Genomic DNA, 27,961 nt, shown 5'->3' on the forward strand with positions numbered 1-27,961 from the left:
TTCTTCAGAGAAGTTTCTCTTCAAGTCCCTTGCCCATCCTGAGATGGGATCACTTGTTCTTTTGTTACTAATATGTTTGAGTTTTCTGTGGACTCTGGTTATTAAACCTTTGTTGGAGACATAACCTGCAAATAATCTTCTCCCATTCTGAGGGCTGTTTGCTTGCTTTACTTACTGTGTTCTTGGCTGTGCAGAAGCTTTTTAGTTTGATCAGGTCCCAGTAGTGTATTTTTGATGCTGCTTCAATTGCCATGGGCGTCCTCCTCATAAAGTATTCGCCCAGACTGATTTCTTCAAGAGTTTTCCTTGAACTTTCTTCTAGTATTTTTATAGTTTCATGTCTTAAGTTTAAATCTTTAATCCAGTGAGAGTCTATCTTAGTTAATGGTGAAAGATGTGGGTCCAGTTTCAGTCTTCTATGGGTCACCAGCCAGTTCGCCCAGCACTATTTGTTAAATAGGGAATCTTCCCCACTGAGTGTTTTTAATTGGCTTGTCAAAGATCAAATAACAGTAAATAGCTGGGTTCATCTCTTGGTTCTCTGTTCTGTTCCATACATTTACCTCTGTGTTTTTGTGCCAGTACCATGCTGTTTTGATCACTATCGATTTATAGTATAGTCTGAGGTCTGGTAGTGTGATTCCTCCTGCTTTGCTTTTATTTCTGAGTAATGTCTTGGCTATTCGAGGTTTTTTCTGATTCCATATAAAACGAAGTATTATTTTTTCAAGATCTTTAAAGTATGACAGTGGAGCTTTAATAGGGATTGCATTAAAATTGTATATTTCTGGGTGGCACCTGTGGCTCAAAGGAGTAGGGCGCTGGCTCCCTATACCAGAAGTGGCAGGTTCAAACCCAGCCCAGGCCAAAAACTGCAAAAAAAAAGATTATATATTGCTTTGGGTAGTATGGACTTTTTTTTTTTTTTTTTTGGCCGGGTCTAGGTTTGAACCCGCGACCTCCGGCATATGTGACCAGTGCCCTACTCCTTGAGCCACAGGCGCTGCCCAGTATGGACATTTTAACAATGTTGGTTCTTCCCAGCCATGAGTGTGGTATGTTTTCCATTTGTTAACATCTTCAGCTATTTCTTTTCTTAGAGTTTCATAGTTCTCTTTATAGAGATCTTTAATGTCCTTTGTTAGGTAAACTCCTAAATATTTCATCATCTTGCACTACTGTGAACGGAATAGAGTCTTTGACTGTTTTTTCATCTTGACCATTGTTGGTGTATATAAAGGCTACAGATTTATGAGTGTTGATTTCGTAACCTGAGACGCTGCTGCATTCCTCGTTCACTTGTAAGAGTTTTGTAATAGAATGCTTGGTGTTTTCCAGATATATAGTCATATCATCTGCAAAGAGTGACAGTTTGATCTCCTCTGACGCTATTTGTATACCCTTGATCGCCTTTTCTTCCCTAATTGCGATGGCTAAGACTTCCATTACAATGTTAAAAAGCAGTGGAGACAATGGGCAACCTTGCCTGGTTCCTGATCTGAGTGGAAATGATTTCAGTTTACATTCAATACAATATCGGCTGTGGATTTGCTGTACATGGCCTCTATTAGTTTAAGAAATGTCCCTTCTATACCAGTTTTATTCAGTGTTCTGATCATGAAAGGATGCTGAATATTATCAAAAGCTTTTTCAGCATTGAGAGAATCTTATGGTCTTTGTTTTTTTAATTTTTTATGTGATGAATTATATTTATATTTATGTATATTGAACCAGCCTTGAGACTCTGGGATAAAACCCACCTGGTCATGGTGCATAATTTGTTTGATATGTTGCTGGATTCTGTTTGTTAGGATCTTGTTGAATATTTTTACATCAATAGTCATTAGTGATCTTGGTCTATAATTTTCTTTTCTTTTTCCTGTTTGGGGATCTAGGTAATGTTTGCTTCATAGAATGTGTTGGGTAGTGTTCCTTCTTTTTCCGTATTTTGGAAAAGGTTGAGTAATACAGATACTAGTTCCTCTTTAAAGGGTTGGTAGAATTCTGACGTGAAGCCATCTCGTCCTGGGCTTTTCTTTTTAGGGAGATTTTGTATAGTTGATGCTATTTTAGAATTTGATATAGGCCTGTTCAACATTTCCACTTGATTCTTGCTAAGTCTTGAAAGGTGGCGTACTTCCAAGTATTGGTCAATATCCTTTAGATTTTCATATTTCTGAGAATAAAGTTTCTGAGAAGTCTGTTTTCATCATTACCATTTCTGATTGATGAAATTAGAGATTTTACTCTTTTTTTCCTGGTTAGATTACCTAAAGGTTTTTCTATTTTATTAGATAAACCTTTTTTTGAAAAAAAAACCCCAACTTTTTGATTTACTGATCTATTGTATAATTCTTTTGTTTCCAATTTCATTTAATTCTGCTCTAATTTTGGTTATTTTCTTCTGCTGGGTTTGGGATTGAACTGTTTCTTTTCCAGTTGCTTGAGATGTCCCATTAAGTTGTTAACTTCCTCTCTTTCCATTCTTTTGAGGAAGGCTTGCAGTGCTATAAATTTCCCTCTTAAGACTGCTTTTGTGGTATCCCAGAGGTTCTGATAATTCGTGTCTTCATTATTGTTTTGTTGCAAACATTTGGCAATTTCCTTTTTAATGTCATCTCTGACCCAGCTATCATTCAGCATAAAGTTATTTATCTTCCATGCTTTTGCAGATTCCTGTTGTTACTGAGTTCAACTTTTATTACATGATGGTGCAAGAGGATGCAAGGAATAACTTCTATTCTTTTAAATTTTCTGAGGTTATATTTGAGACCTAAGATGTGATCAATTTTGGGGTATGTTCCGTGGGCTGATGAGAAGGATGTGTATTCAGTTTTGTTAGGATGAAATGTTGTGTAGATGTCTGTTAAATCCAAATGTTGAATGGTTAAGTTTAAGTCTAAAATTTATTTGCTTAGCTTCTTATTGGAGGATCTATCCAACACTGCCAAGGAGTGTTAAGATCTCTGACTATATGGAGCTAGAGGAAATCAAGTTGCTCATGTTTGGTAGAGTCTCTCTTATAAATTGAGGCGCATTCTGGTTCGGTGCATAAATGTTAATAATTGAAATCTCATCATGTTGAGTGTTACCCTTAACAAATATGAAGTGACCATCCTTATCTTTTCTTACTTTTGTTGGTTTAAAGCCTATTGTATCTGTGAATAAAATTGCAACATCTGCTTTTTCTGATTTCCATTTGCCTGAAATAATAGATGACCATTCCTTCACCCTGAGTCTATATTTATCTTTTAAGGTAAGATGAGATTCTTGTATGCAGCAGATATCTGGACCGAATTTTTGTATCCAGTCAGCCAACCTGTGCCTCTTTAGAGGACAATTTAAGTCATTTACATTAATTGAGAATGTTGGGGGCAGCACCTGTGGCTCAAAGGGGTAGGGTGCTGGCCCCATATGCCGGAGGTGCTGGGCTCAAACCCAGCCCCATATGCTGGAGGTGGCAGGTTTAAACACAGCCCTGGCCAAAAACTGCAAAAAATAAAATAAAATAAATAAAAAGTAAGAAAAGAGAGAGTATTGGTAAGCCTGGTAGAATTTGGGGTATCGAGTTTTTTGAAAGTCCAGGGGACATTTTTAATCCTTTCACCATTGTGGAAGTTAGAATTTGATCAAAAGTTTCTGAGTGAGTTTACTTTTGTGGTGGAGGATTGCGCTGGTCATTATGGAGGATAGGTCTGAGAATATCCTGGAGATCTGGTTTAATTATGGCAAATTTCTTCAACATGTGAATGTCATTAAAGTTTTTAATTTCTCCATCTTAAATGAAACTCAGTTTAGTTGGATACAGGATCCTGGGTTGAAAGTTATTTTGTTTGAGATTAAAAGTTGATGACCACCCTCTTCTAGCTTGAAAGGTTTCAGCAGAGAGATCTGCAGTCATTCTAATATTCTTCCCCTTGTAGGTTATGGTTTTCTTATGTCTGACTGCTTTCAGAATTTTCTCCTTCATATTAACTTTAGTGAAGTTAATTATGATGTGCCTGGGGGATGTCTTATTCAGGTTGAGTCGTGCTGAGGTTGTGAAACTGTCTGCTGTCTGAATTTCAGAATCTTTTGGCATGTCTGGAGCGTTCTCCTTCATAATCTCGTGAAGAAGAGCCTCTGTGCCTTGTGAAGCATTTTTGTTGCCTTCAGAGATTTCTCGGAGGTGAATATTAGTTTTTTTCGAATTATCCCAGAGTTCTCTGAGAGAATGATCCGTTTTTGTTCTCTATTTCTCTTCCTTTGTGAGAGTTTGGGAGCATTCAAAAGCTTTGTCTTCAATGTCAGAAATCCTTTCTTCTGCTTGCTCCATTCTGTTACTGAGGGATTCTACTGTATTTCTCAGATCTTTGAGGGCTGCAATTTCTTGCCTCAATGTGTCAAAATCTTTGGTGATTTTTGTCTTTGAATTCATTGAATTCTTGAGACAACTTTTGAATTGCTCCTTGAATTTCTAATTCCAACTTTACCTCCATTCTATTAATCTTATTTGCAATCCAAACTCTGAATTCGATTTCTGACATCTCAGTCATTTGTCTATGAATGGCATCTTCAGTTGTGTTCGCTGTATTGTTCCTTGAGGAGTTGATCTACTCTGGTTATTCATATTACTGGAGTTTTTCCGCTGATTCCGCCCCATGATTATTTTTACATCTACCATTTAGCTAGATGAGCAGATAAGGTGAAGTTCAGTTGTGAGGGGCTCCTGGTCTAGTGATTAACCAGCCCTTTGCCCTAGAGCTGTGACTGGTGTCTGTACCTTTTCCCTAGAGATTTGCAAAGGACCTGTTCTATGCTATGGCCTGAGACACTGGGGACTTACTTGGTGTGGTGGGGCTAAGTGGCTCTGTCTTGTTTTCAGCTGGTCTCTATCCTACCGTAGTGAATTAGTTACTCTGGGTTGAAGTCTCAGCTGTGGAGAAATACCAGCAATTAAGTCACCTTGCCCCCCAGAGGCAACAACTGGAAAAGGAAAATCAAACCTTCCCACAACCACACACTCAGGGTACCACTTTGAATGGTCCTCTGGTGATTTGTCCTGTTCGAGAGATCCAAATAGCTTCTCCCAGTCAGCACCTGGTCTCAAGCGAGGGAGTTCAAAAGGTCTCTGGTAACTAAATAGCAGGGGTTTGCTGGCAGCTCAAGTGTGACTTGTTCTGGTACTCCATGGAGTCAGAGGGGATCCCTCCCCCCAGCAAATGAATTAGTCTGGGAAGGTTGATGTCTCCTTCCCCACCTTGCACCTCTTGTCACACCCAATCACTGGTAACCCCGCAGGGCTATGACCCAGTTCCCTCCAATGAGCAGATGCTCCAGGAGTTTGAGCCTGCCTGAGTCACAGAGTCATCTTATGTCTCCTTGGCCAGGCTTCTGTGCTCTGCCACTATCTGCCAGGGGAAGCTGAGGTCTGACAACTTTGGGTGGTTAATGGAAGCTGGGGCGGTTCACTCAGTTCCAGCCCTGCCCCTGATTGTTGTTGCTGACACTTACATTTTCACAGAATTTGTGATTCTGTTCTGGCTATATTCCCCTGCATACCAGGCACTGTTTGAGTTCACAGAAACTGCGACTCATCCCCAGTCTGTGCCGCTGCCCAGACTTGGTGTGTCTGTGTCTGCTGCAGTCTGTGTTCGGGTGGGTGTGGTTAGAGCTCACACTGCGCTCTGAGTTCCAGCCTCTGCCCCCTGCCTTTGTCTTAGCTATGATCCCCTGAAGCCCGGGTGCTTCTTAGGCTCACTAAAGCAGTCCTCTGGCTCAGCCCCACCCTGGAAGTATGCTGTCTCTGCGCAAGTGTCTTCTATTCTCCATCCCCACCGCACTTCACCCAGGCAGGTACTGCCTGAGGCATACCCTTTACTCATGGGGCCTGCTTTACCATCCCAGATCTGTTCCGCCAGTGTCTGCTACCAGAGAAGATGCCTGGCTTTCTCTGGTTGCCCAGAGAGAAAGGGAGTGTCTCTCCAAAATATCCCCAGGGGTGTGAGCCCTATTGTTCCTGCTGCTGCTCTGTGTCATGGGGCAGCGCCTCTCCCTCTCCTGTATGGTTTCTACAGTCCACCGTCTTCTCCTTACCCCCTTGCCACAGAATCAGCACAGACCTGCAACAGCCCATGCCCTGTCCACACCTCTTGAGAAAATACCCAAGAATCTGGATATCGGGGACAGGCTTCCAGACCTTGGGGTGAGAGTGGAGGGGAGTGCTGGGAGTTCAGAATTGCAGATAGAGAATATATACAGTTTTATACAGTTTTATGCCCGGCAGGAGAGTGCCATGGCACTCTAGTAGGGGAAGGAGGTCTGGTTTTTAGAGGGTCTCTCCTGTGGGATAAAATGGGAGGATGTTTGAATCCTGCTTGCTCATTTGTAGAAAGTATACTATGAGCTGTTCTCATGGGGGAGGGGATGGGACTCCAGTCTGCTTGGTGATGGATTTTGTACCTATTGTTTGTATCCTTGGGATCGCAGCTCACCTCAGCAGTGTTGATGTGTGTTCTTCAACCTTTTCTCTTGGCTCAGCTCAATACCATCAGCTTACTTGCAAAACTTCTGTCCTTTAACTCTCCCTCTGGACGGGAGCTTCTGTGGAAAGCTGGCTCTAGTCAGCCATCTTGCCTCCTCCCCAAGGTCAGAGAATTTCATAAAACATAATGAACTATGCTTTCTAATTGTTTTTGCAATCTAAAGGTTATTTGTGGGATACTAATACTAAATCACTATAGTATATTATGTAGATTGAGCTTTTCTGGAGGATAGAATGTTTACCATCTATTCTGTAGTTTGTAAGAGTGATATTATCTTTTGCATTGTGCTTACTCTGAACTTTTCTAATTTTTTATTCAAGTGTTATTAAGTATTTTCCATGTCTTCTAACTGTATTTCCATAATGAATATAAAAGTTGGAAATAGGACAATAGTTAGTGTTGCTTTCAATGCTTGGAACTGCCATTATCTGAGCAGATAAAATGTTCAATGTTGATGATTGGATGTGAAACTTATTTTCAAATGTTGTATTTTTTTTAATGACTTTTTGAGCTAGAGTGTGGTTTGATATGTCATGACTTATTCAAAGACCTAATGTTTTGTAGTTCACCTTTTTAAGCAAAGAGCAGCTGTATTTCGAAATGTTTTATCTCAAGCAGACAAGCTGTTTATAAGCTTAACTCTAAAACATCCTGACATTTAATGTCTATGTTTGTATTCCTCCTGGGATTAGGCTGACTTTCTAATTAATTAGTTGCATAGCCTTTTATTAATTCGCTCAAAATTTGTAATGTTTTAAATTAACATAGATAAGCATACTGCACTTTTTTAAAAAACATGAAATGTTAATTATGTAGCAGTGACATGAATTATATATAAACTCTGTTGAATGTTAGAAGATGCTTAGCAACAATGTTTTCCAAATATAGGGATTTATTATAAACTTATCCTTGTAAGGCTGCCTGTGCCATTTCAGGAGAGTGAATGTAAATAGAACTTGATTTCTTCAAGAAGTGGACTCAGTCATTTTGTTTACAGTGAAAGGAAATATTTGCTTCACATCTCTTAAGAATTTATCTTCAGCATCCTTGTTGATTACACATTTCAACATGTTCATACCAAAATTGTTGGTCCCTGATAAGATAGTATTACAGAACAGGAATAATTAAAACTCTTATCAAATAATAATTTTTGTCATTATAACACTTAAATAGGTCTAGTAGCAGTTCTGAATCTAATTACTATAACTGTTTTTGAGATGGAACATTTTATCTGAGTTTTGAGATATTTACAGCTCTTAGTCTTCTTTCTTACTCCCTGCTATCTCATTTTTTACAGAAATTTATGGTGCATCCACTATTTACACAATAGTCCAGCTCTTATGAAAGATTCTCTAACTTTTTTTACCATTTTTTTTTAATTCTGTCAGTGTTGTTTTCTATTAGAATTAAAATGTTGATTTTGTAAAACTTCATGTTTTTCAGTGATGTTCATGAAAATAACGGGATTTGTCAGAAAGATAACGGTGAACTCTAGATTCAGATGTATTACTCTTTATCAGATTCAGATGTATTACTCTTTATCAGCTGGGAGACATTGGTCAAGCCGTTTGACCTTTTGAGTTTTGTTTCTTCACCAGCTAAATAGGAATAACTTTATATTGTTTGAAAAGTTCTCATGAGGTTTACAAATATACCGTGAGAGCAGTGTTATGGTTTATATAGATAGACCTTTGATAAGTGTCACTTAATTTCTTTTTCTTCTTTTGTCTTTGGCAAGCTGATATTTAAACATTAAAAAATTGGTTTTTGTATTTTATATAATTTATGCTTTTCCTTGTACAAGTATCTTTGATTTTTGCAATATTCCTGATATTTTCTGAAGTATTCTTGGTTATTTTATATAAGAAATATCAGGAAAATCAGGCAGAATCCTTTATTTTGCTAGAGTAGTATTTTTTTTTTTTTTTTAACTGAATTAGTAAAAGTAAGACCATGCAGACTAGAACTAGATAAGGCCCTTTTGGGGTAGCCTCCTTAATGGATTTTCTTGCTGAATTTGGGGGCTGTCATATCATACTTAGGCAAAGTCATAGTCTTCCCTCCCCTATCCACCTCATGCCACATGTGAGTAGACCCTCAGTAGAGCGACAGAAATAGGAACACAAATTAAATTGATGTATATGTCGTGACTATCACTAATGTATTTTGTAAGGGAACATATGCTTATTATAGCTGGATAAATAAGCAGTAATTGTGTAACATAACATCTCATAAGGCAATGAATTTTCTCCTTTGTTTTGTAATTCTGTATTGTAGTGATGAAATATCGGTGATATTAGAATTGGCTTACTGCGTAAATATAGATATTTAGAGGTTTTTTTTTGTTTGTTTGTTTTGTTTTTTGCAGTTTTGGCTGGCGCTGGGTTTGAATCCGCCACCTCCAGCATATGGGGCTGGTGCCCTACTCCTTTAAGCCATAGGTGCTGCCCTTTTTTTTTTTTTTTTTTCTTTAAACAAGAGACAGGGTCTTACTCTCTTGCTCAGGTTGAAGAGCAATGTCACAAATAATAGCTTGCTGCATCTTTGAACTACTAGGCCGGGGTCCTCAAACTGCGGCCCACGGGCCACATGAGGCTGTGTGATTGTATTTATTCCTGTTTTGTTTTTTTACTTCAAAATAAGATATGTGCAGTGTGATGGTTTTTTTTAAACTATAGTCCAGCCCTCCAACGGTCTGAGGGACAGTGAACTGGCCCCCTGTTTAAAAGTTGGAGAATGCCTATACTAAGCTCAGGTGATTCTGCCGCTTCAGCCTCCTGTGTAGCTAGGACTGCAGATGTACGCCACCATGCCTGGCTAATTTTAAAATTTTTTATAGGGACAGGGTCTCATTATGTTGTCCAGGCTGGTCTTGAACTTCTGGCTCAAGCAATCCGCCTACCGTGGCTTCCCAAAGTGCGGGGATTATAGGCATGAGCCACCATGCCAGGTAAGAAAGGGTTTTTGTTGTTGTTGTTGTTGTTGTTGTTTTGTTAGTGAAGTGGGTATTTTAATATTACTTTTGCTACTCATTTGAAATTACTGGAGCTAAATGGTTTTAGGAAAACAGGTGGTAGTTTTGATTCTGTTTAAACTCTAAGTGACATATACTATTTATATTACTAGTGGAAAATTTTCTGAGTTGTTTTGCCAAGACTATGAAAGTATAAAACTTGAGGAAAGGCTTTCTTTCTAATTAAAACCATCACAAAAATAAAACTAAAAGTTATTTCTAAGAGTTATTTTTGATTCCTTTTTCTTTTTTTTTATCATCCTGTCAGTTCTATTTTCAAATTTATTCAAAATTTGACCTCTTAAAAGTAAAAAAAAAAAAATTACTGTTATAGTTCAAACCATCATCAGCTTTTCTGTACTGTTGAAATATCTTCTTCTGGCCTACTCTTCCCCTAGCCCAGCAGTTCTCAACCTGTGGGTTGCAACCCCTTTGTAACAATGAAAATACATTGCGGCATTAAGAAGGTTGAGAACCACTGCCCTAGCCTCTCATCTTCTGTATTCTTTACCTTGTCTTACTTGTAGGACTTTGAATTACAGGTATTGGAGAAAAGGACAGGTTTGGGTTAGAGATAAGGACTTAGGAGTTATCAGCAGTTACTTGGTGACTGAAGCTGTAGAAATGAATGAAATCACTGGGAGATAATGAGTAGAGGTCTTTCATTCATTTTTTTATTGAGCCAGGCACTACACTAGGTGCTAAGGATACCTCAGTGAATAAGACAGATGTGGGTTGTCCATCATAGAGCATCAAGAGGGAGGGAATTACAATACAGTGTGTTGGGTGTTATGTGAATGGGGAGATTCAGAATGCTAATGAAGAGAGAAGAGGGGTCTTGGGTAATACCATGGTTCAAAGTTAGGATTGTTAAAAAAAGATCTGGGATAGAAGAAATTACTAGAGAAGATTGGAAGACAACCCATAGAAAGTGATGACTTGAAATGAGGGAAGCTTTCCAGGGAGGTAATAATGTAGTATTACATAGTTAACACTGATTCACTAATTGAATACTTGTAATGTGTTAACCATTGTTTGAAGTACCTTACAGGTATAAATGCATTTCTCTTCACCACAACTCTATGAGATTACCTTTATTTTCTAGTTTAAGAAACTTATGTCAGGACATTAAGGAACTTTCTCAAGTACACAGGTAATCAGTAGTATTAGAGACGGCAGTGATAGAAAATGGTTTCCTGCCTGGGAGGTCATGAGAGCCCTGGAAGAGTTTTGTACTTAGTTGCTGGATTATAAAAAATTGAGTGGTGATTGAAGGTTGAAGGAGCAGAGATAGTAGTTGTCATTTATTTCTTTTTTAGTTTTAATGGTGTGCTGTTACTTAGAGTTTCTGTACCTTCCTAAAAATGGGATAATATAGTTGGTCCTTCTCTCGTTTTGCCACCTAGCCTTTCTCTGCCAAGTAAAAACCAAACCCACCTGTATTCTTCATTATTTTTCTTATTTCTCTCTTGTACCTGGGTCCTGCCTTAGTCCACCCAGCTTGTCATAAATTATGTGTGACATACTAGTTTCAACCTCTCTTAGCATAAGAATAGTGCTCTAATCAACTTTTTTAGGGAAGTTTGTTGAAACCTGAGACTAGTGAAGTGAATGTTTTAGAACTAGAATACCCATTCTGAGATAGTTTTATTTCACAGATGAAGAGAGACTGAGTGATACTTCTCAACTCCAGAAGTTAGTGAGATGTAAGCCTTGGCTCCAAAATTCAGGTCTAGAGACCAGTGTGCCTTCCACAGTGCCATTACTTTTAAAAGCAATTTTTGAAAGTGATAAGAGATTCAGAATAAACTGTCTTCAGTTTAAGTGACAGCAAGCACTTGTGATGTAAATAAAGTGAGAACTACAGTCCCCTCTTTGAGGGTATTCTGTTTTGCTTTCTTTTCTATTAATGAGCAGTGAGAAGTGGAATGGTCCCAGTGATACGTGATACTCATCACCTTGTCTACACTTAATACAGAGTTGAGGGAGAGTAAAGACTCCAGGTAAAACAATTTTTCTGGTTCTGATATTTTGAGGAAAGTACATTGTAAAGAAGGAAGACTTAGATTTTTATTATCGTTCAGTCTTCATATACATGAATATGTTATTAGGAAATTTTATGCTCGACTTTCAGAGTTGAAATATGAGATCCAGAGGGCCCTGTTTCATGTTACTTCATATAATTTTCTGTAGAGATAAAAAGCATTATTACGCCTCTGCTCAGTTTTATTGTTAGTATCTAATGAAGGAACTTAATTGTGGTCTCAAAAATAACTCATAATTTAGCAAGCATTGAGTATAAAATTGTAGTATTCCATATGCGTGGAGTGAGATGTTTGTTGATTACATCTGGAGCAGATGGTTTGAAGAGCATGAATTCAGAATAATTACTCTTTTCCAGAAATAGTTATGTGTGGATATTGATATGGAACTTCAGGAAGTTATACACTAGAAAGAATGTGTTGACATTAGGCTTGCCTTAGGCATTTTGCTTTTTCTTCCCTTCATTGTATCTTGTTTTCCATTCTCAAAAATTTTAAGAACATTGGAAAATAAAATAATGAAAACAAAGTGACACATCTATTGTTTATTTAGCCACACCTGTTTTTTCTTTCCAAGTGCTGTTTCTTAAGAACATAGAAGTATTGTTTGTGTTTGTTCACATTGAAAGAACTAACTTCAAAAAAATAAACAGAATTAAATTCAAACTTCGAAAAGAAAATGTAGATTGTTTGCTCTATTCACTGATGATGTACTTGTGTCCCTTTGCTCCTCTAGTTAATTGTCTTCTGGTTTCTAAAAATACATGTACAATCTATTTTTAAAAATTTAACCTCTTGGCATAAATTATGTGTGACATTAAACATGGTTAATGGTCAATAATTTAAACTCAGCATCATAGAAATTTAAGTTATATGAACGAGAAAATACATTTTAGTCTTTTCATTTAATGATGTAACTGATGGCTAAAGGAGCAAAGTCTTATTTAAAGTTGTACTTGAGCTAATGGCAGACCTAGAGCCATAGAGGATTGGTTACATGAATATGATAGCTCCAGGGATCTTTAATTTCTGTCAGCTCTGATAATACATTTAACGAGAATAGTATTTGTTAATGTAAAAGACAGTACATTTATATGGAGTGTAGAATCATAGTACTTCAGAGGGGGAAAGAATCTTAAGGCCATGGTAGGAAGCTCTAGGATCCCTTATTACATTTTTATAGCTTTTGCAAATCAGTAAACTTCCATATTGTTCTTTCTGATAATCTGTTGCACTTTATCTTATCACATATCTACAAATAAATCTTTTTTTTTTTTTTGAGACAGAGTTTTACTTTGTCATAGAGTGCCATGGTGTTGTAGCTCATAGCAACCTCAAACTCTTGAGCTCAAGCGATTTTCTTACCTCAGCCTCCCAGGTAGCTGAAACTACAGGTGCCCACCGTAACACCTGGCTATTTTTAGAGATGGGGTCTTGCTCTTGCTTAGGCTGGTCTTGAACTCCTGAGTTTAGTCAGTCCACCTGCCTGGCTCTCCCAGAGTGCTAGGATTACAGGCGTGAGCCACCACACGTGGCCACATAAATTAATAACGTTGGATTTAGGAATATTTAAAATATGCTCTTTCATATATAAGAACTCTGTGAGGACAGGGATTTTGTCTTTTATTTTCTACAGGGCTGCATAGTGTCTAACGTGCTATGCTTATTCTTGTCCTCGAGGCCTTTTTATATGAAGTTTCCTCTGCCTGGAATACTTTGCTGCCTCTTTGGCCACAGTTTGCATTTTATCAGGTTCACATCAAGTCATTTTTCAGATCTAACTTCTTGAACTTAGACACATGTTTTAATCTCTTCATTTGTGGAATAAAGGAATGTACTAAGTGATTTTAATGAGGATTGTCTAGGTCTGTGTTGTTACTAATTGTGCTTTTAAACTGAGTTAAGATGTCCATGACATGTGTTTTTGTGCCACTTTGTTCTTTCCATGTCATAGTACTTGACACAGTTTATAATAATCAACCATCTTTATGTGTTCTCCCTTACTAGACTGTTGTTAGTACTATGGGTGATTGATCTGCCTTCTTGCGTACTTGATCCATAAGGGCTCAGTATATTTGTTAAATAATTATGTCTAGGAGGTTCTCAGTGAATATTTTGAATGAATGAATACCGAAAAGAGTACCCATGAAAGAGTAACCTTTGGTCAGTGAATATATTTTCTCAGTGGTTTCCTGATGTAATAACACTTTATTTTAATAACTACTTTGCTTTAATCACAATTATAAGTGAATTGACAAGGAACGTATGTATAGTGGTTCACTTATTGAGAACTGTTCTTTAAAAAGATTTTCAAAATAATAGCATGCAAAGAATTATGTCTCTTCAGGGTTTTTTTTTCTCCTTTTCATACCTCTTTTTTTTTTTTTTTTTTGTAGAGACAGAGTCTCACTTTATGGCCCTCGGTAGAGTGGCCGTGGCCTCACACAGCTCACAGCAGCCTCCAACTCCTGGGCTTAAGTGATTCTCTTGCCTCAGCCTCCCAAGTAGCTGGGACTACAGGCGCCCGCCACAACACCCGGCTATTTTTTGGTTGCAATTTGGCTGGGGCCGGGTTTGAATCCGCCACCTTCCGTATATGGGGCCGGCGCCCTACCGACTGAGCCACAGGCGCCACCCTTCATACCTCTTTTACAGAACATTTATATAAAATATTCTGGTAAATACAAACTCTTTATAAGGATTGTAAATCATATAGACCCTATTTTGCATGCTGATATGTTTTGCACACTAGTTAACATAGTAAATATGCCCTGCAATGATTTCAAGCCTGATCAGGGGTTCTTTGTAGAGAATTCTTAAAACCCTTTTTAACAGGGTCCTTTTTTTAGATTATCATGATTTTTTTTTCATTTTTTTATTTTTTTTGACTTTTTTATATATATATATATATTTTTTTTTTTTTTTTTTTCTTTTTTGTGGTTTTTGGCTGGGGCTGGGTTTGAACCCGCCACCTCCGGCATATGGGACCGGCGCCCCACTCCTTGAGCCACAGGCACCGCCCTAGATTATCATGATTTTAATTATTCTGATTAGAAAGTGCTCTAAATAAAAATTTTTTTTTTCATATTTTAGTTATAAAATGCTAAGAAATAAAAACCTTCATTGTATACATATGGATACTTCAATTTGAGGAAAAATATTTTATTTTAAACTTCAGTTTACTATCTCTTGGTGTTATTTAAACCAGCTCCTCTGTTTTGGCTTTGTTTATAGTTTATTTCCCTTTCATCTCACTTTTTTACATATTTTGTTTTTAGTAAGCTTCTCTCTTGAAGTAGTATTACATATGTATATAAAAAGCTCCTAAGCTAAAAGATCCACACATTTTCCAAAATGAACATAGTTATGGAACCACAACTCAGACCAAGATACAGAACATTGGCTGGGCGCTAATCCTAGCACTCTGGGAGGCCAAGGTGTGTGGATTGCTTGAGCTTAGGAGTTCAAGACCAGACTGAGCAAAAGGGAGACACTGTTTCTAAAAAAATAGCTGGGCTTTGTGGCAGGTGCCTGTACTCCCAGCTACTCAGGAGGCTGAGGCAAGAGAATCTCGCTTGAGAACCAGAGTTTGAGGTTGCTGTGAGCTGTGACGCCACGGCACTCTACCCAGTGTGAGACAAAGTAAAACTGTCTCAAAAAACAAAAGCAAAAACAAAAACAAAAAAACCCCAAAGAGATACAGAGCCTTACTAGCTCTCTAGAACTTCCTAAGACCTCCAAACCACTACCTTTGACTTCAACCCAAAACACAATGACTCTCCTGGCTTGTAACACCATATAGGTCAGTTTTGCCTAGTTTGTGCTGTTTTCTTTCATTTATTAATATAACATGGTTTGAGAGCTTTATCATTTTATTCTGTGTAGCAATAATTCAATTTTATTGTTGTATTCCATTGTATAAATATTATGAGTAATGGTACCATGAACATTCTTGTATTTGGTACATATATATTTGTGTTTGCTGTGTATCTAGGAGTAGAATTAGTGGATTATTGGATTCTTTTTTTAGTGGTCCTGATGAGGTTTCCAAGTAATTATTCACCTGTAAATTACTCCTTTCACTTTAATTCTATCTCCAGATCCTTTCAACAAAGTAAATTCATTTATTTACATCTCTAACTATCCTGCTAGATAAACATTCCAACAAGGTTGGATGGCCCATTAAAAAAAAATTGAAAAATCAAGGCAGGCTGGAAAGAGAGAAATTAACTCTTAGTCCTTGCTGGTATTTATAGAATTACCTTCAAGGGTAATTAAAGAGGAATCAAGCCAAGGCAAATTTCAGCCCAGAGCCAAGAGGGAGCCCATCACCGTCACATGAAAACTGTAGGAGGCCCCACTTGCCAAAAGTTGGTTGTTGTGATTTTACCAATTTACTCTTAAACCAGCGTTGTGTGAAAATTCTAGTTTCTTCTCCTTCTTGCCAACATTTGACGAGTTCAAAACAGTATTTCATTGTGGTTTTAGTTCCTTGATGATTGAGATAGAGTACTTTTTCATATATGAATTGACCATTTAGATATTCTTCTTTGTGACATGTCTGCTCAAGTTATCTATTCAATTTTTCTATAGTATTACTTTTGCAAATATATTGATGTATAGTTCTTAATATAGTTTGGTTGTGAGGCCTTTCGTTAGATATATGTATTTTAACTATTTTCTACTCTGTGGCTTAAATTTCTTCTGTCTTCATTATGTCTTTGAAGAACAGTAGTTTGTAATTGTATAGTTATTATATATTAATATAATGAGTTTAATTCATCAATCTTTCTGGCTAGTGATTTTTGTGTCTTGTTAAATCTTGGTCAAATATATTCTGAATATCTTCTCTTACATTATCTTTAAGATGTTTTATTATCTTTCTTTTCATGTTACTATCTTTAATTGATTCACATTTTTTCCCATAGAGGTATTCAGTTGATAACCAGAACCATTGTTACTTTTGTTATAAATCCATTGTTACCTTTGGGTTTGTTCTGTATTCTCTGTTCTGCTCGACTGGTCTGTTTCTTTTTGTTCAAAATACTGAATTTCTATAATCATTTCAGCTTTATAAAAAGTCTTAATATCGGCTTGGCGCCTGTAGCTCACATGGTTAAGGTGCCAGCCACATACACCAGAGCTGGTGGGTTCGAATCCAACCTGGGCCTGCCAAACAACAATGACAACTATAATAAAAAAATAGTTGGGCGTTGTGGCGGGCATCCATAGTCCCAGCTACTTGGGAAGCCGAGGCAAGAGAGTCACTTAAGCCCAGGAATTGGAGGTTGCTGTGAGCTGTGATGCCACAGCTCTCCACCCAGGGCGACAGCTTGAGACTCTGGCTCCAAAAAAAAAAAAAAAAAAAAAAAGTCTTAATATCTAGAGGGTAAGTGGTCTTTTAAAAAAATTCTTCATCAAGATTGTCTTCTTGGCCTCTTGCATTTCCATAGGAATTTAAAAATCAGTTTAAGTTCCTGCTTTCCCCCTCAGTAACCAGCTTGGAGTTTCATTGGAATTACTAAGTCTTTTGATCAATTTAGGGAGAATTAGAAGTTAATATCTTATACTCTATGAAGATGGTAGATCTTTTATTTTAGGTATTTTTTAAAAAATTAAATTTTTTAATTTTCATGGATACTTAGTCTTTATTGATAGGGTATTTGTGGAATTTTGATATGAGCATATAATGTGTGATGAAGATCTTTCTGAAGAAATTTTGGAAATGACGATTTGATTTCTTTCAGCTGTACACTTACTTTTTTTCTTAATTATTGTACTGAATAGGACCACTAACAATATTTAATACAAGTGGTAACAGTAGTTATCCTTATTCCATTCTTGAATTCAGGGAGAAAGTTTGCAGTATATTGCTATTGAGAATGAAATTTGGTCTGTGTGTGAGTGTTCGTAAATAAACTGATGAAGTTTCCATCTATTTCTAGTTTTTTAAATTATTAATGGTATTGATTTTTATCACATTCCTTTTCTACATTTATTTATGTAATCATATAATTTTTATAAATATGGTAAATGATGTTGATGGATTTTTTAATGTTAAATGAGCCTTACTTCCTGCAATATAGCTACCGTATCATGATGTATAATCCTTATTTGTTTATCTTTTCGTTGATGTTTCATTTTGAATATTTGCAGCTATGTTCACAAGAACGATTGGCCTGCAGTTTTTCTTTTCTTATAACATTCTTTTTAGATTTGGGGAATAGGATTATGCTAGCCTCATGAATCAAGTTGGGAGTTATTCTGGCTTCTTGTTTTCTCTAGAGAAGTTTTTTTAAGCTTAAACTTTGAGTATTTGGTGGTGTTTACCAGTGAAGTTGTCTGTGCTTGGACTGTCTCTGTGGGAGAGGTTTTACTTAGCGATTGAATTTCTTTCATATCTATTGAAATAGATTCTATGCTTCTTTTGTTTGTGTATTAGTTTTTTTTTATTTATTTTATTTATTTATTTTTTTGTAGAGACAGAGTCTCACTTTATGGCCCTCGGTAGAGTGCCGTGGCCTCACACAGCTCACAGCAACCTCCAACTCCTGGGCTTAAGTGATTCTCTTGCCTCACTCAGCCTCCCGAGTAGCTGGGACTACAGGCGCCCGCCACAACGCCCGGCTATTTTTTGGTTGCAGTTTGGCTGGGGCCGGGCTTGAACCCACCACCCTCGGCATATGGGGCCGGCGCCTTACCGACTGAGCCACAGGCGCCGCCCTGTGTATTAGTTTTGATAAGGTTTTCCTTTTAGAAATTTGTTCATCAGAATTTTCAAATTATTTGGCATAAGTTAGTTCAAGTATCCCCTTATCTTTTGTAATGGTGTCTGGCTTTTTATTTCTAATATCAGTATGTCTTTTCTCACATTTTCAGAGAACAGGCCTTTGGCTTTATTAATTTTTTTAAAATGTGCATTTGTTTTCTATTTCTTTAGTTTTCATTGTCTTCATTATTTCCCTCTTAAAATTTTCCTCTTTTTCTAATTTCTTAAGATGAGTACTTCATTGACTTTGGTCTTTTTTTCTAATATGTATCTTATGCCTGTAAGTATCCCTTTCAGTAGAGCTTTGACAATAACCTACAGATTTTTATTATTATTTAATGAAATTTACTGTTTTCATTGGTTCTTTTTTTTGAACCGTGAGTTATTTAGAAATGAATTGACTAGTTTACAAATATTTATGTACTTTTTGGTACCTTTTTGTTACTGATTTTGTTATTCATTCTCCTGTGGTCAAAGAATTACGCTTTATGATTTCAATCCTCAAATCATACGGAGAGGTGCTTTGTGTCCCAGCATCAGTGCCATCGGTTTGGGTACATATTCCCGGTACATATTCCAGGTACACTTGAAAGCATAGCTATTTTACTATTTTGGATATTTTTAAATATCTTTTGATTAAAATGAGTGAGTTAATTTTGCTTTTCATGTCTTCTGATATTTTTTCTCTCTTTTTTTTTGGCTGCTAAGGGAAACATGTCAAAATTCACAAGTTAAGATTATAGATTTATCTCATTTTAGTTCTCTTTAATTTTATTTTTTCTATTTTGGGATTTTGTAATTAGGGATTTATTATGACAATTTAGAATTTTCTTTTTTTTTGAGACAGAGTGTCACTGTGTCACCCTCAGTAGAGTGCCATGGCATCTACAGCTCATAGCAACCTCAAACTTTTGGGCTTAAGAGATTCTCTTGCCTCAGCCTCCCTAGTAGCTAGGACTACAGGTGCCTGCCACAACGCCCAGCTATTTTTTTATTATAGTTGTCATTGTTATTTAACAGGCCCGGGCCAGGTTGTATGTGTATGTTTTATTATAGTTGTCATTGTTGTTTAGCAGGCCCAGCTGTATGTGACCAGCATCCTAACCACTGAGCTATGAGCACTGAGCTGACAATTCAGAATTTATGAGATTTTGGTAGATTGATCCTTTTATTATCCTGAATGTCTGGTAATACCTCTTGCTTGAAGCCTATTGCTAGTTGATATTCTTCTTCTGTTTGCACAGTATTCCTTTTTCTATTCTTTTACTTTCATTCTTTCTATATTCTTATATGTGTTTCAGATACATTTCTTATAAGCAGCATAAATCTTTGTTTTGTTTTTTGAGAGAGAGTCCCACTCTGTCACCATGGGTAGAGTGCAAAGGCATCATTATAGCTCAGGGCAACCTCAAACTCCAGGGTTCAAGTGATCCTCTTGCCTCAGCTTCCAAAGTAGCTGGGACTACAGGTATCTGCCATAACTCCGGACTGATTTTTGTGTTTTTAGTGGAGATAGGGTTTCACTTTTGTTCAGGTTGGTCTTGAACTCCTAAGCTCGGGGATCTTCCTGCTTTAGCCTCTTATAATGCTAGGATTATAGGCATGAACCACCACACCTGGCCTGGGTATTTTTTTAATCCATCTGATATTGTCATTATTTTGTTTTATTTATTTATTTTTAGACAGAGCTTCAAGCTGTCGCCCTGGGTAGAATGCCGTGGGGTCACAGTTCACAGCAACTTCAAACTCTTGGGCTTAAGCGATTCTCTTGCCTCAGTCTCCCAAGTAGTGGGACTACAAGTGCCCGCCACAATGCCTGGCTATTTTTTTTTTTTTTTTTTTGGTTGTAGTTGTTATTGTTGTTCGGCAGGCCCGGGCTGGATTCGAACCCACCAGCTCTGGTGTATGTGGCTGGCGCCTTAGCTATAGGCACTGAGCCTTGTCATTCTTTTAATTCAAGTACTTAATACATTTATATTTAGAGTACTACCTTAAAATACAGTAGAACCTCTGTAAGTTGACCACTTAAGGGACTGTAACAGACTGGTCAACATACAGAGGTGGTCAACATAAGGAACTAGGCCTACTGTACTGATACATACATGTGGTGCATGTTTGGTCCATAAAAATTAGGTCAACTTGAGGAAGTGGCCAACTACAGAGGTGTTCCTATACTTAGGTTTAGTCTTCTTTTTATTTCATTTGTCTTATGTTCTTTTTCTGTCTTTTCTTACCTTCTTTTGGAATAGGAAAGTAGTTTTATTATTTCATTCTCCCCCGCCCCGTTATCTTTTTAGTTACATATTTTAACTCAACTTTTAGTGATTACATACTACAATATGTCTGCTTGGCTTATTAGAGACTAGTATAAGAACAGTACAAATACTTTGGGAACACTTTGTTTCATTTTACCCCCAAGATATTATTTTTGTTATTTTATATAATAATTATCCATTTATCTACAATGTCGCAGGTTCCTAAGATGATTCCCAAGTTTGATGCTCATTTAAAGGAGATATGGGACTGAGTACAAAGTCATAGTTAGGGGTATGATTTATTATAGAAAGCAAAAGTAAGTGCTTGTATTTAATCTACTATCTTTACTTGGCCAGAATGCCTTTACTTAAAACTTTTATTATTGTATTTTATTTTATTTTTTTGAGACAGTGTCTTACTCTGTGCCCTGGGTAGAGTGCCATGGCATCATAGCTAACAGCAACCTCAAACTTTTCAGCTCAAGTGATCTTCTTGCCTTAACCTTAATTTATGATTGAATATGTTCACCGATGGCCCATTTTTATGTTTTAATTGTATGTTTATTTTAGAATTGGTCAATAGAATTTTTATACGTGTCTAGGGACTAAGATGAATGATAAAGCAAAGCTTTAAAACTTATTTACTGTGCATGATTTGTGATCTACATAAAGAAATTTAAAAAATTCTGAGATTTTTAGAAATGGTTACATCATTGGTAAATGCTTGTTTACTTAATATTTGGCTATGTCAAGTTGTACTGTGTTCATCACAGAATTAGTCTTTATACTTTTTCTTAACTTTTGAACAATTCATGCATCTTTATTCTCTTGCTTTTTCTTGCTATCCTCATAGGTGTGGAGATTATCCCCAGCTCTGAATCCTGTGGTTGTGTTAGAAATCATAGTGGGATTGTTGTTTTATAAATATTTATTTATGTTATAATATTATATATGCTTTTTACAACTATACATTACCTACCTTTTCCAAATTCCTTCCTCAACAGAAAGTAATTGGTCTCATTTGTTAAATTTAATGCATGCATGAAATAGAGAACGTGGAAGGAAAATTATAGACTACTTTCCTTATTTTTGTTTTTCTGTGTCAGTACTGGTAAGAGTAGAGTATTTGGTTCAAATTAGAAATATTGATACGTATTGCCAAATAGTCATATGAGACATGGAGAAGAATTATTCTGGTCTTTTGATTACTTACACGTTAGATATTTTAGAAACAGCTTCAATTCTTTCATGCCACTGAGGTGTTGTTTAATACAGCACAGCACAGCACTATAGATGATCCTGAACTTAAGATGGGGTTATATCCAGATAAATCTATCGTAAGTTGAAAATGTGGGGGGCGGGGCCTGAGGCTCAGTGAGTGGGGCGCTGGTCTCATATACCTAGGGTGGTGGGTTCGAACCTGGCCCCAGTCAAACTGCAACAAAAAAATAGCCAGGCATCATGGCAGACACCTGTAGTCCCAGCTACTTGGGAGGCTGAGGCAAGAGAATCACTTAAGCCCAAGAGCTGGACGTTGCTGTGAGCTATGATGTCACGGCGTGGCTCACTGGGAGCTGAGGTTTGGTGCCGCTGCCCAGCATCACAAGAGAAGTACAATTTCTACTGAATGCATGTCCCTCTTGCAACGTTGTAAAGTTGAAAAATCCTAAATCAAACCATTGTATATTGAACCATTTTAAGTTGTGACCATCTGTATCATTGAAGTTTTTTTTTTTTTAAATGCTACTGCACCATTAATTAATGAGTTTATTTAGCAATAAAACAACGTAATTTAACATCTGTTTTGTGTGCCATAACAAAATACCACAGACTAGATAATTTATAAAAACCAGAAATTTATTTCTCACAGATCTGGAGAGTGGGAAGTGCAGAGTCAAGATGGTGGCAGGTTAGAGCTCAGTCTCTTTGCATCTAAGGTAGTACTTTGAATGTTCTGGCCTCTGGAGGGGAGAAATACTGTACTCTCTCTCATATGACAAAAGAGAGTGAGTCCATTCCCGCAAGCATTCATCCATTCCTCAGGAAGCCACCTTTATGACCTAAGCATTAGGCCCCACTTCCCAACATTCTTGCATTAGGAATTACATTTCAACCTGAGTTTTGGAGAGGACAAAAAAGGTTCAAACCATAGCAAACATAAATGTTTATTTTTATGTCAAGAACCCAACTGAAGGGTCTGAGATTTTACGCTACTTGCAAACTAACAAATTCCATGAGCGCTTGCAAAAGAGTCAAAAAAAAGGGCATAATATTAACAGCAACAGAAAAACTAGAGTAACGGTCTTTGCTGTTACTAGTTCTCTAAGCTTCAGTGTTCACAGAGTGACACAGAGGGCTAGCTGACACCTCAATCCAAGCCAGGTTGAATTATGGGAGGAGAACCTTGAACTTACAGAATTTATATCTTTGACAATAGGCAGCAAGCATGTCTATCTTTGGTATAGAAACATCCTTCAAAAGATCGTTGTAAAATGAGGCAGTTGGTGCTCCTACTCTCAAGATGAGCAGAGATGTAAAGAATTGTCCTTCAACATTTTGGAAGGCAGAAAATCAAAATGGGCATTTGTAACATAGGCCTAAAATAAGTGACTTCTAGATTTTAGATAGCAGGGGATCTATTTTTTGAGTGTCTTTGTACATTGTTTTTTACTACTGGTGAAAAATACTCAGCCCTCTGTTTTGGGGAGTTTGTCTACCTTCCGTATATCAGTGCTTTTGTTTCTCTATAAAAACTCAAGTAAGTGAAAGCAAGTAAATTAATGAAATGATATGATTTTAATTTAGTAAAAATTTGAGATGTAACATTTTAGATGAGAGAGGTTAAAAAAACTAGCTGATGTATCAGGGCAACTTCAGGTATTCAGACTGGATTTCTAAGATCTCTTAAAATTCTTCAAAGTGGAATTTCATTGTGCATTGGAACAGAAGTGTAGCCCCTCATTGTGAAGAATGCAAAAAGCACACAGAGCAGTGGTTCTCAACCTTCCTAATGCCTCAATCCTTTAATACAGTTCCTCATGTTGTGGTGACCCCCAACCATAAAATTATTTTTGTTGCTACTTCCTAACTGTAATTTTGCTCCTGTTATGAATCGTAATGGAAATATCTGATATGCAGGATGTATTTTCTTTCTTTCTTTCTTTTTTTTTTTTTGGTTGCAGTTTAGCCGGGGTTGGGTTTGAACCTGCCACCCTTGGTATATGGGGCCGGCGCCTTACCGACTGAGCCACAGGCGCCGCCCGCAGGATGTATTTTCATTGTTACAAAGGGGTCACGACCCACAGGTTGAGAACTGCTGACATAGAGGCTTTACTACCCCTTAGACTAGAGGTTGTTATCTCAGGGTGTCGGGGAAAGTCATTCTACCTGGGGAAAATGGGAAACTGTAGCTAATAGTGCCAGTATTTACAAAATACTCTTTATAGAATTTTATGAAATATTTATAAAATACGTATTCTCTACATGTTGACCACCTCTTTGTAAAAAATTTTGTAATGAACATTTGTAAATAAAGGAATATTTAGTTAGAATTTCTCATTTTCCCTATGTATGGTGATCTTTGGGTATATATCTTTTGGATCTCTTGACTTCTTGACCATCTTTTTGGCTCCTTCAGTATGTTATTTTGATTGTACTCTTCTGTCTCTTCCTATTCTTTTTTTAAGCCTGATTTCTTTCTATGCTCTCTAAATGATAGGCTTTACTAAGATTGAGCCTTCTGTCCTATTTCCTCCATCCCTGATCTCTCACTAGCCTCCCCTTGCACATCTCTTCTGCTGTAATATCAGACCTTGTGTGCACGTCACTCTGAAGTCTGCCTTTCTCTTGTGTTCCAAAGACACATTTCCAACTGGTGACTGAATATTTCCTTTTAGATGTTATTCCAATACCTCAAAAACCTTATGATTCTAGTTTGAATATATTTACCAAAAGGGCAATGGCAAAAGCATGTTGTTATTTTAACATCTTACTCTCTGAGAAGTTCTCCCTGTTACTTTGATAAACCTTTATGGCCTAATGTTTTTAATGGCTATTGTTTTTCAAGTCCTATTTTATATTTGTTAAATATTTTTGTTCTCATATTTACTATCAGTTTGTCATACTAACATTGCCAAAACTAAGCATGTGGATTTTTGTTTTTGTCCTCTGCATTCTACCATTTTCCCCCTACCTGTCCCCTTACTCTGTATATTCACACAAGCACAAAATATTGTTAATGCTGTAATGTACAAAGTGTTTGTGTTTTTATCATTGACTGTTCACTCTGTATTTATAGAATAAAAGATAAATCTTGTGTTACTTCCTCTTTGCAGGTCTCTGTGCCTTGCGGAGAGTCCTGAGGAAACAGCCTAACCTTCCAGATAGCAAAGTTGCTGGCGTGGTGAAGATCACTCTGAATGATTTCTTGCAGGGAATGAATGCCATCAGGCCCAGTGCCATGAGGGAGGTAGCAATTGATGTCCCAAATGTAAGTCATTTATGCTCAACACTAGCCACACTATTAATTCAAAGTCCAAAAGAAATTTAGACTAACTTCCTAACCTAAACTTAAAAAAAAAATGCTTTAAATTAATTTTATTGAGGTAATTGTAAATTCTATGCAGTTGTAAGAAGTAATATAGGGGAGATCCTATGTACCCTTTACATTTCCTCCAGTGGCAAGAACATCTTGCAAAACATCAGCATAACAAGCAGACTATCCATATTGATATTTATTGCAGAATTTTATGAAATATTTACAAAATAGATATTCTCTACATGTTAACCACCTGATCTTCTTCAGATTGCCCCTGTTTTACCTGCACCCGTTTGTAAATGTGTGTATTTAGTTCTGAACTATTTTATCTCATATAAAGGTTTGTATGTGTGTATTCATCACCATGGTCAAAATACTGAACAGTTTATCACCACAAAGATCCCTCACGTTGTCTTTCATAACAATACCCACCTCGTTCCACCCTCATTTCTAAAATTTTAATGTAGTCTTACAGTATGCAACCTTTTGATATTAGCAATTTCCATTTACTATGATTCCCTGGAGATTCATCCAAGTCATATGTGTCAATAATTTGTTCTTCTCTGTTGCTGAATACCATTTCATGGTATGAATGTACCGCAGTTTCTTTAACTATTCACCTGTTAAAGGAAATTTGTGCTATTTCTAATTTTTTGGCTATCACTAATAAAGCTGCTATGAACATTTCTGTATAGGCATGGTGTGAATGTAAGTTTTTATTTCTCTGGAATAGCCTTGAGTGAAATTGCTGGGTTCTGTATGAATTACAAAAGGTTTAGCTTTAGAAGATTTTTTCAAAACAAAAAAATCTAGTTCTAAACTAATGATGCCTAATGTTTCCTTGAGTTCTTTTACATATAATTCATCAATGGCAGTCTTTGCAAAAATTTCTTAGTCAAAAATACCACAAGGATAACAGAAGTACCTTTTATGTGTGCATCTTTTGTTATATACCCCATAATACCAATGAGCTTGATGTTTAGGGAAAAATGGCCTTATAGTTCTTCTTGAATATGTTAACATTTCTAGAAAATGAACATTGAAAGAAAGTGTTGGCAGTTTGTCCTGCATTATATTGAGGCAGGGGATGAGCTGCTACTATTGGCTTGTGCATAAAGAGAATGTCTATATCTTAGTGTAGATTGGGGAAAATTTAGATTATATTGTCTCTTAGAAGAACTTTGATGGAAGAATGGGTGTTTGTGACTGTTCTTTCTCTCCACCTTTACAATATTGTCCCGTTTCTTTCTCTGTTTTGAAGTAGTCCTGTTGCTTCTGAGGTCCCCCCCTGGTTTTATTGAGGTATAATTAACAAAAATGGTATATTTTTATGGTGAACAATGTGATGTTTTAAAATAGGATACAGTGTGAAATGATTACTGTAATCAAATTAATTAACACATTCATCACCTCCCATAGTTAGGATTTTTTGTATATGATGAGAACATTAATGATCTCTCTTAGCAAATTTAAGCATATAGTTCAATATAATAACTATAGTCCTTGTGCTATATATTAGATCTCCTGGGCTTATTCATTCTACATAACTGGAATTTTGCATCCTTTAACCAACATCTCCTCATTTCCTCACCCTGCAATCCCTGGCAACCACCATTCTACTCTGTTTCTTTAAGTTCAACTTTTTGTGTTTCTGTGCCTTGCTTACTTCACTTAGTATAATGTTCCCAAGGTTTATCCATGTTATTATAGATGACAATATTTTCTTTAAAGGGTGTATAATATTCCATAATGTGCAAATGGAACTCATCTGTCAATGAATACTTAGATTGATTCCATATTTTGGTTATTGTGAATAATACTGTAGTGACACGGGCATGCAGATGTCTCTTCAAGTTACTGATTTTATTTCCTTTGGATATGTACCTAGTAATGACATTGCTGGTTTATTTTGAATTTTTTGAGGAACTACCATACTGTTCTCCATAATGGCTATACCAATTTACATTCCTACCAACAGTGTACAATATTGCACATTTCTTATATATTTGAAAATATTCAGCTTTTTTCTTGTATGTAGTTATATTTTTGCTTTAGCAAAAAGAATGAAACTGGAGGCATCATGCTACCTGATTTCAAAATATACTACCTATAACATGTTTTTATACATAGACAGGGTGGCCATAGAGTTTGTGTGTAATTTAAAATTAAAATTAAATTAAATTAAATTGTACACGACCTTTATGGCCACCCTGTATATGTGTATATAATATAGATTTATACATACCCCGTTTTCCCGAAAATAAGACATCCTCCGAAAATAAGACCTACTTACAGGCAAGATAAGACTTCCCCTGAAAATAAGACCTAGCGCATCTTTGGGAGCACACCTTAAAATAAGACACTGTCTTATTTTCGAGGAAACAGGGTATATGTAATATAAATGTATAAATACATATAAATCTATAAATATATATTTACATAATACATGCATTTCAAAATATACTACAAATATATTTTATACATATATACATACTACATTATATATGTATTGTATATATTTACATACCTGGTAAATGTTTTTGACAACATTCTTTTCTCCACATTCTTGCCAATAGTTATCTTTCATCTTACGGTAATGGCTATTCTATTAATAATAGCTAGGAGGTGATACCTCATTATAGTTTTGGTTTGCATTACCTTGGTGATCAGTGGTGTTGAACATTTTTTCGTATACCTGTTGGCCATTTGTTAATCATGTGTTTTGTTTTTTTCTTATTGAACTGTTAGAGTTCTTTGTATGTTTTGGATATTAACCTCTTATGTAATGTTTGGTTCACAGACCTTTCTATAGGTTATCTTT

The 27,961-nt window shown here is 36.5% G+C and overlaps 1 protein-coding gene across 2 annotated transcripts in view; it reads left to right on the top strand.

The window, feature by feature from the left end:
* The window catches only part of SPATA5 (spermatogenesis associated 5), a 351,563-nt gene that overhangs the window by 37,486 nt on the left and 286,116 nt on the right, over positions 1–27,961 (top strand). For both annotated transcript variants that reach the window (XM_053575876.1, XM_053575969.1), the window contains exon 10: positions 24,938–25,092. In XM_053575876.1, coding sequence (XP_053431851.1) covers positions 24,938–25,092 — 155 coding nt within the window. The remainder of the gene's footprint in view (positions 1–24,937; positions 25,093–27,961) is intronic.

The sequence above is a fragment of the Nycticebus coucang genome, chromosome 1, assembly GCF_027406575.1.
Source record: "Nycticebus coucang isolate mNycCou1 chromosome 1, mNycCou1.pri, whole genome shotgun sequence".
Taxonomy (NCBI): domain Eukaryota; kingdom Metazoa; phylum Chordata; class Mammalia; order Primates; family Lorisidae; genus Nycticebus; species Nycticebus coucang.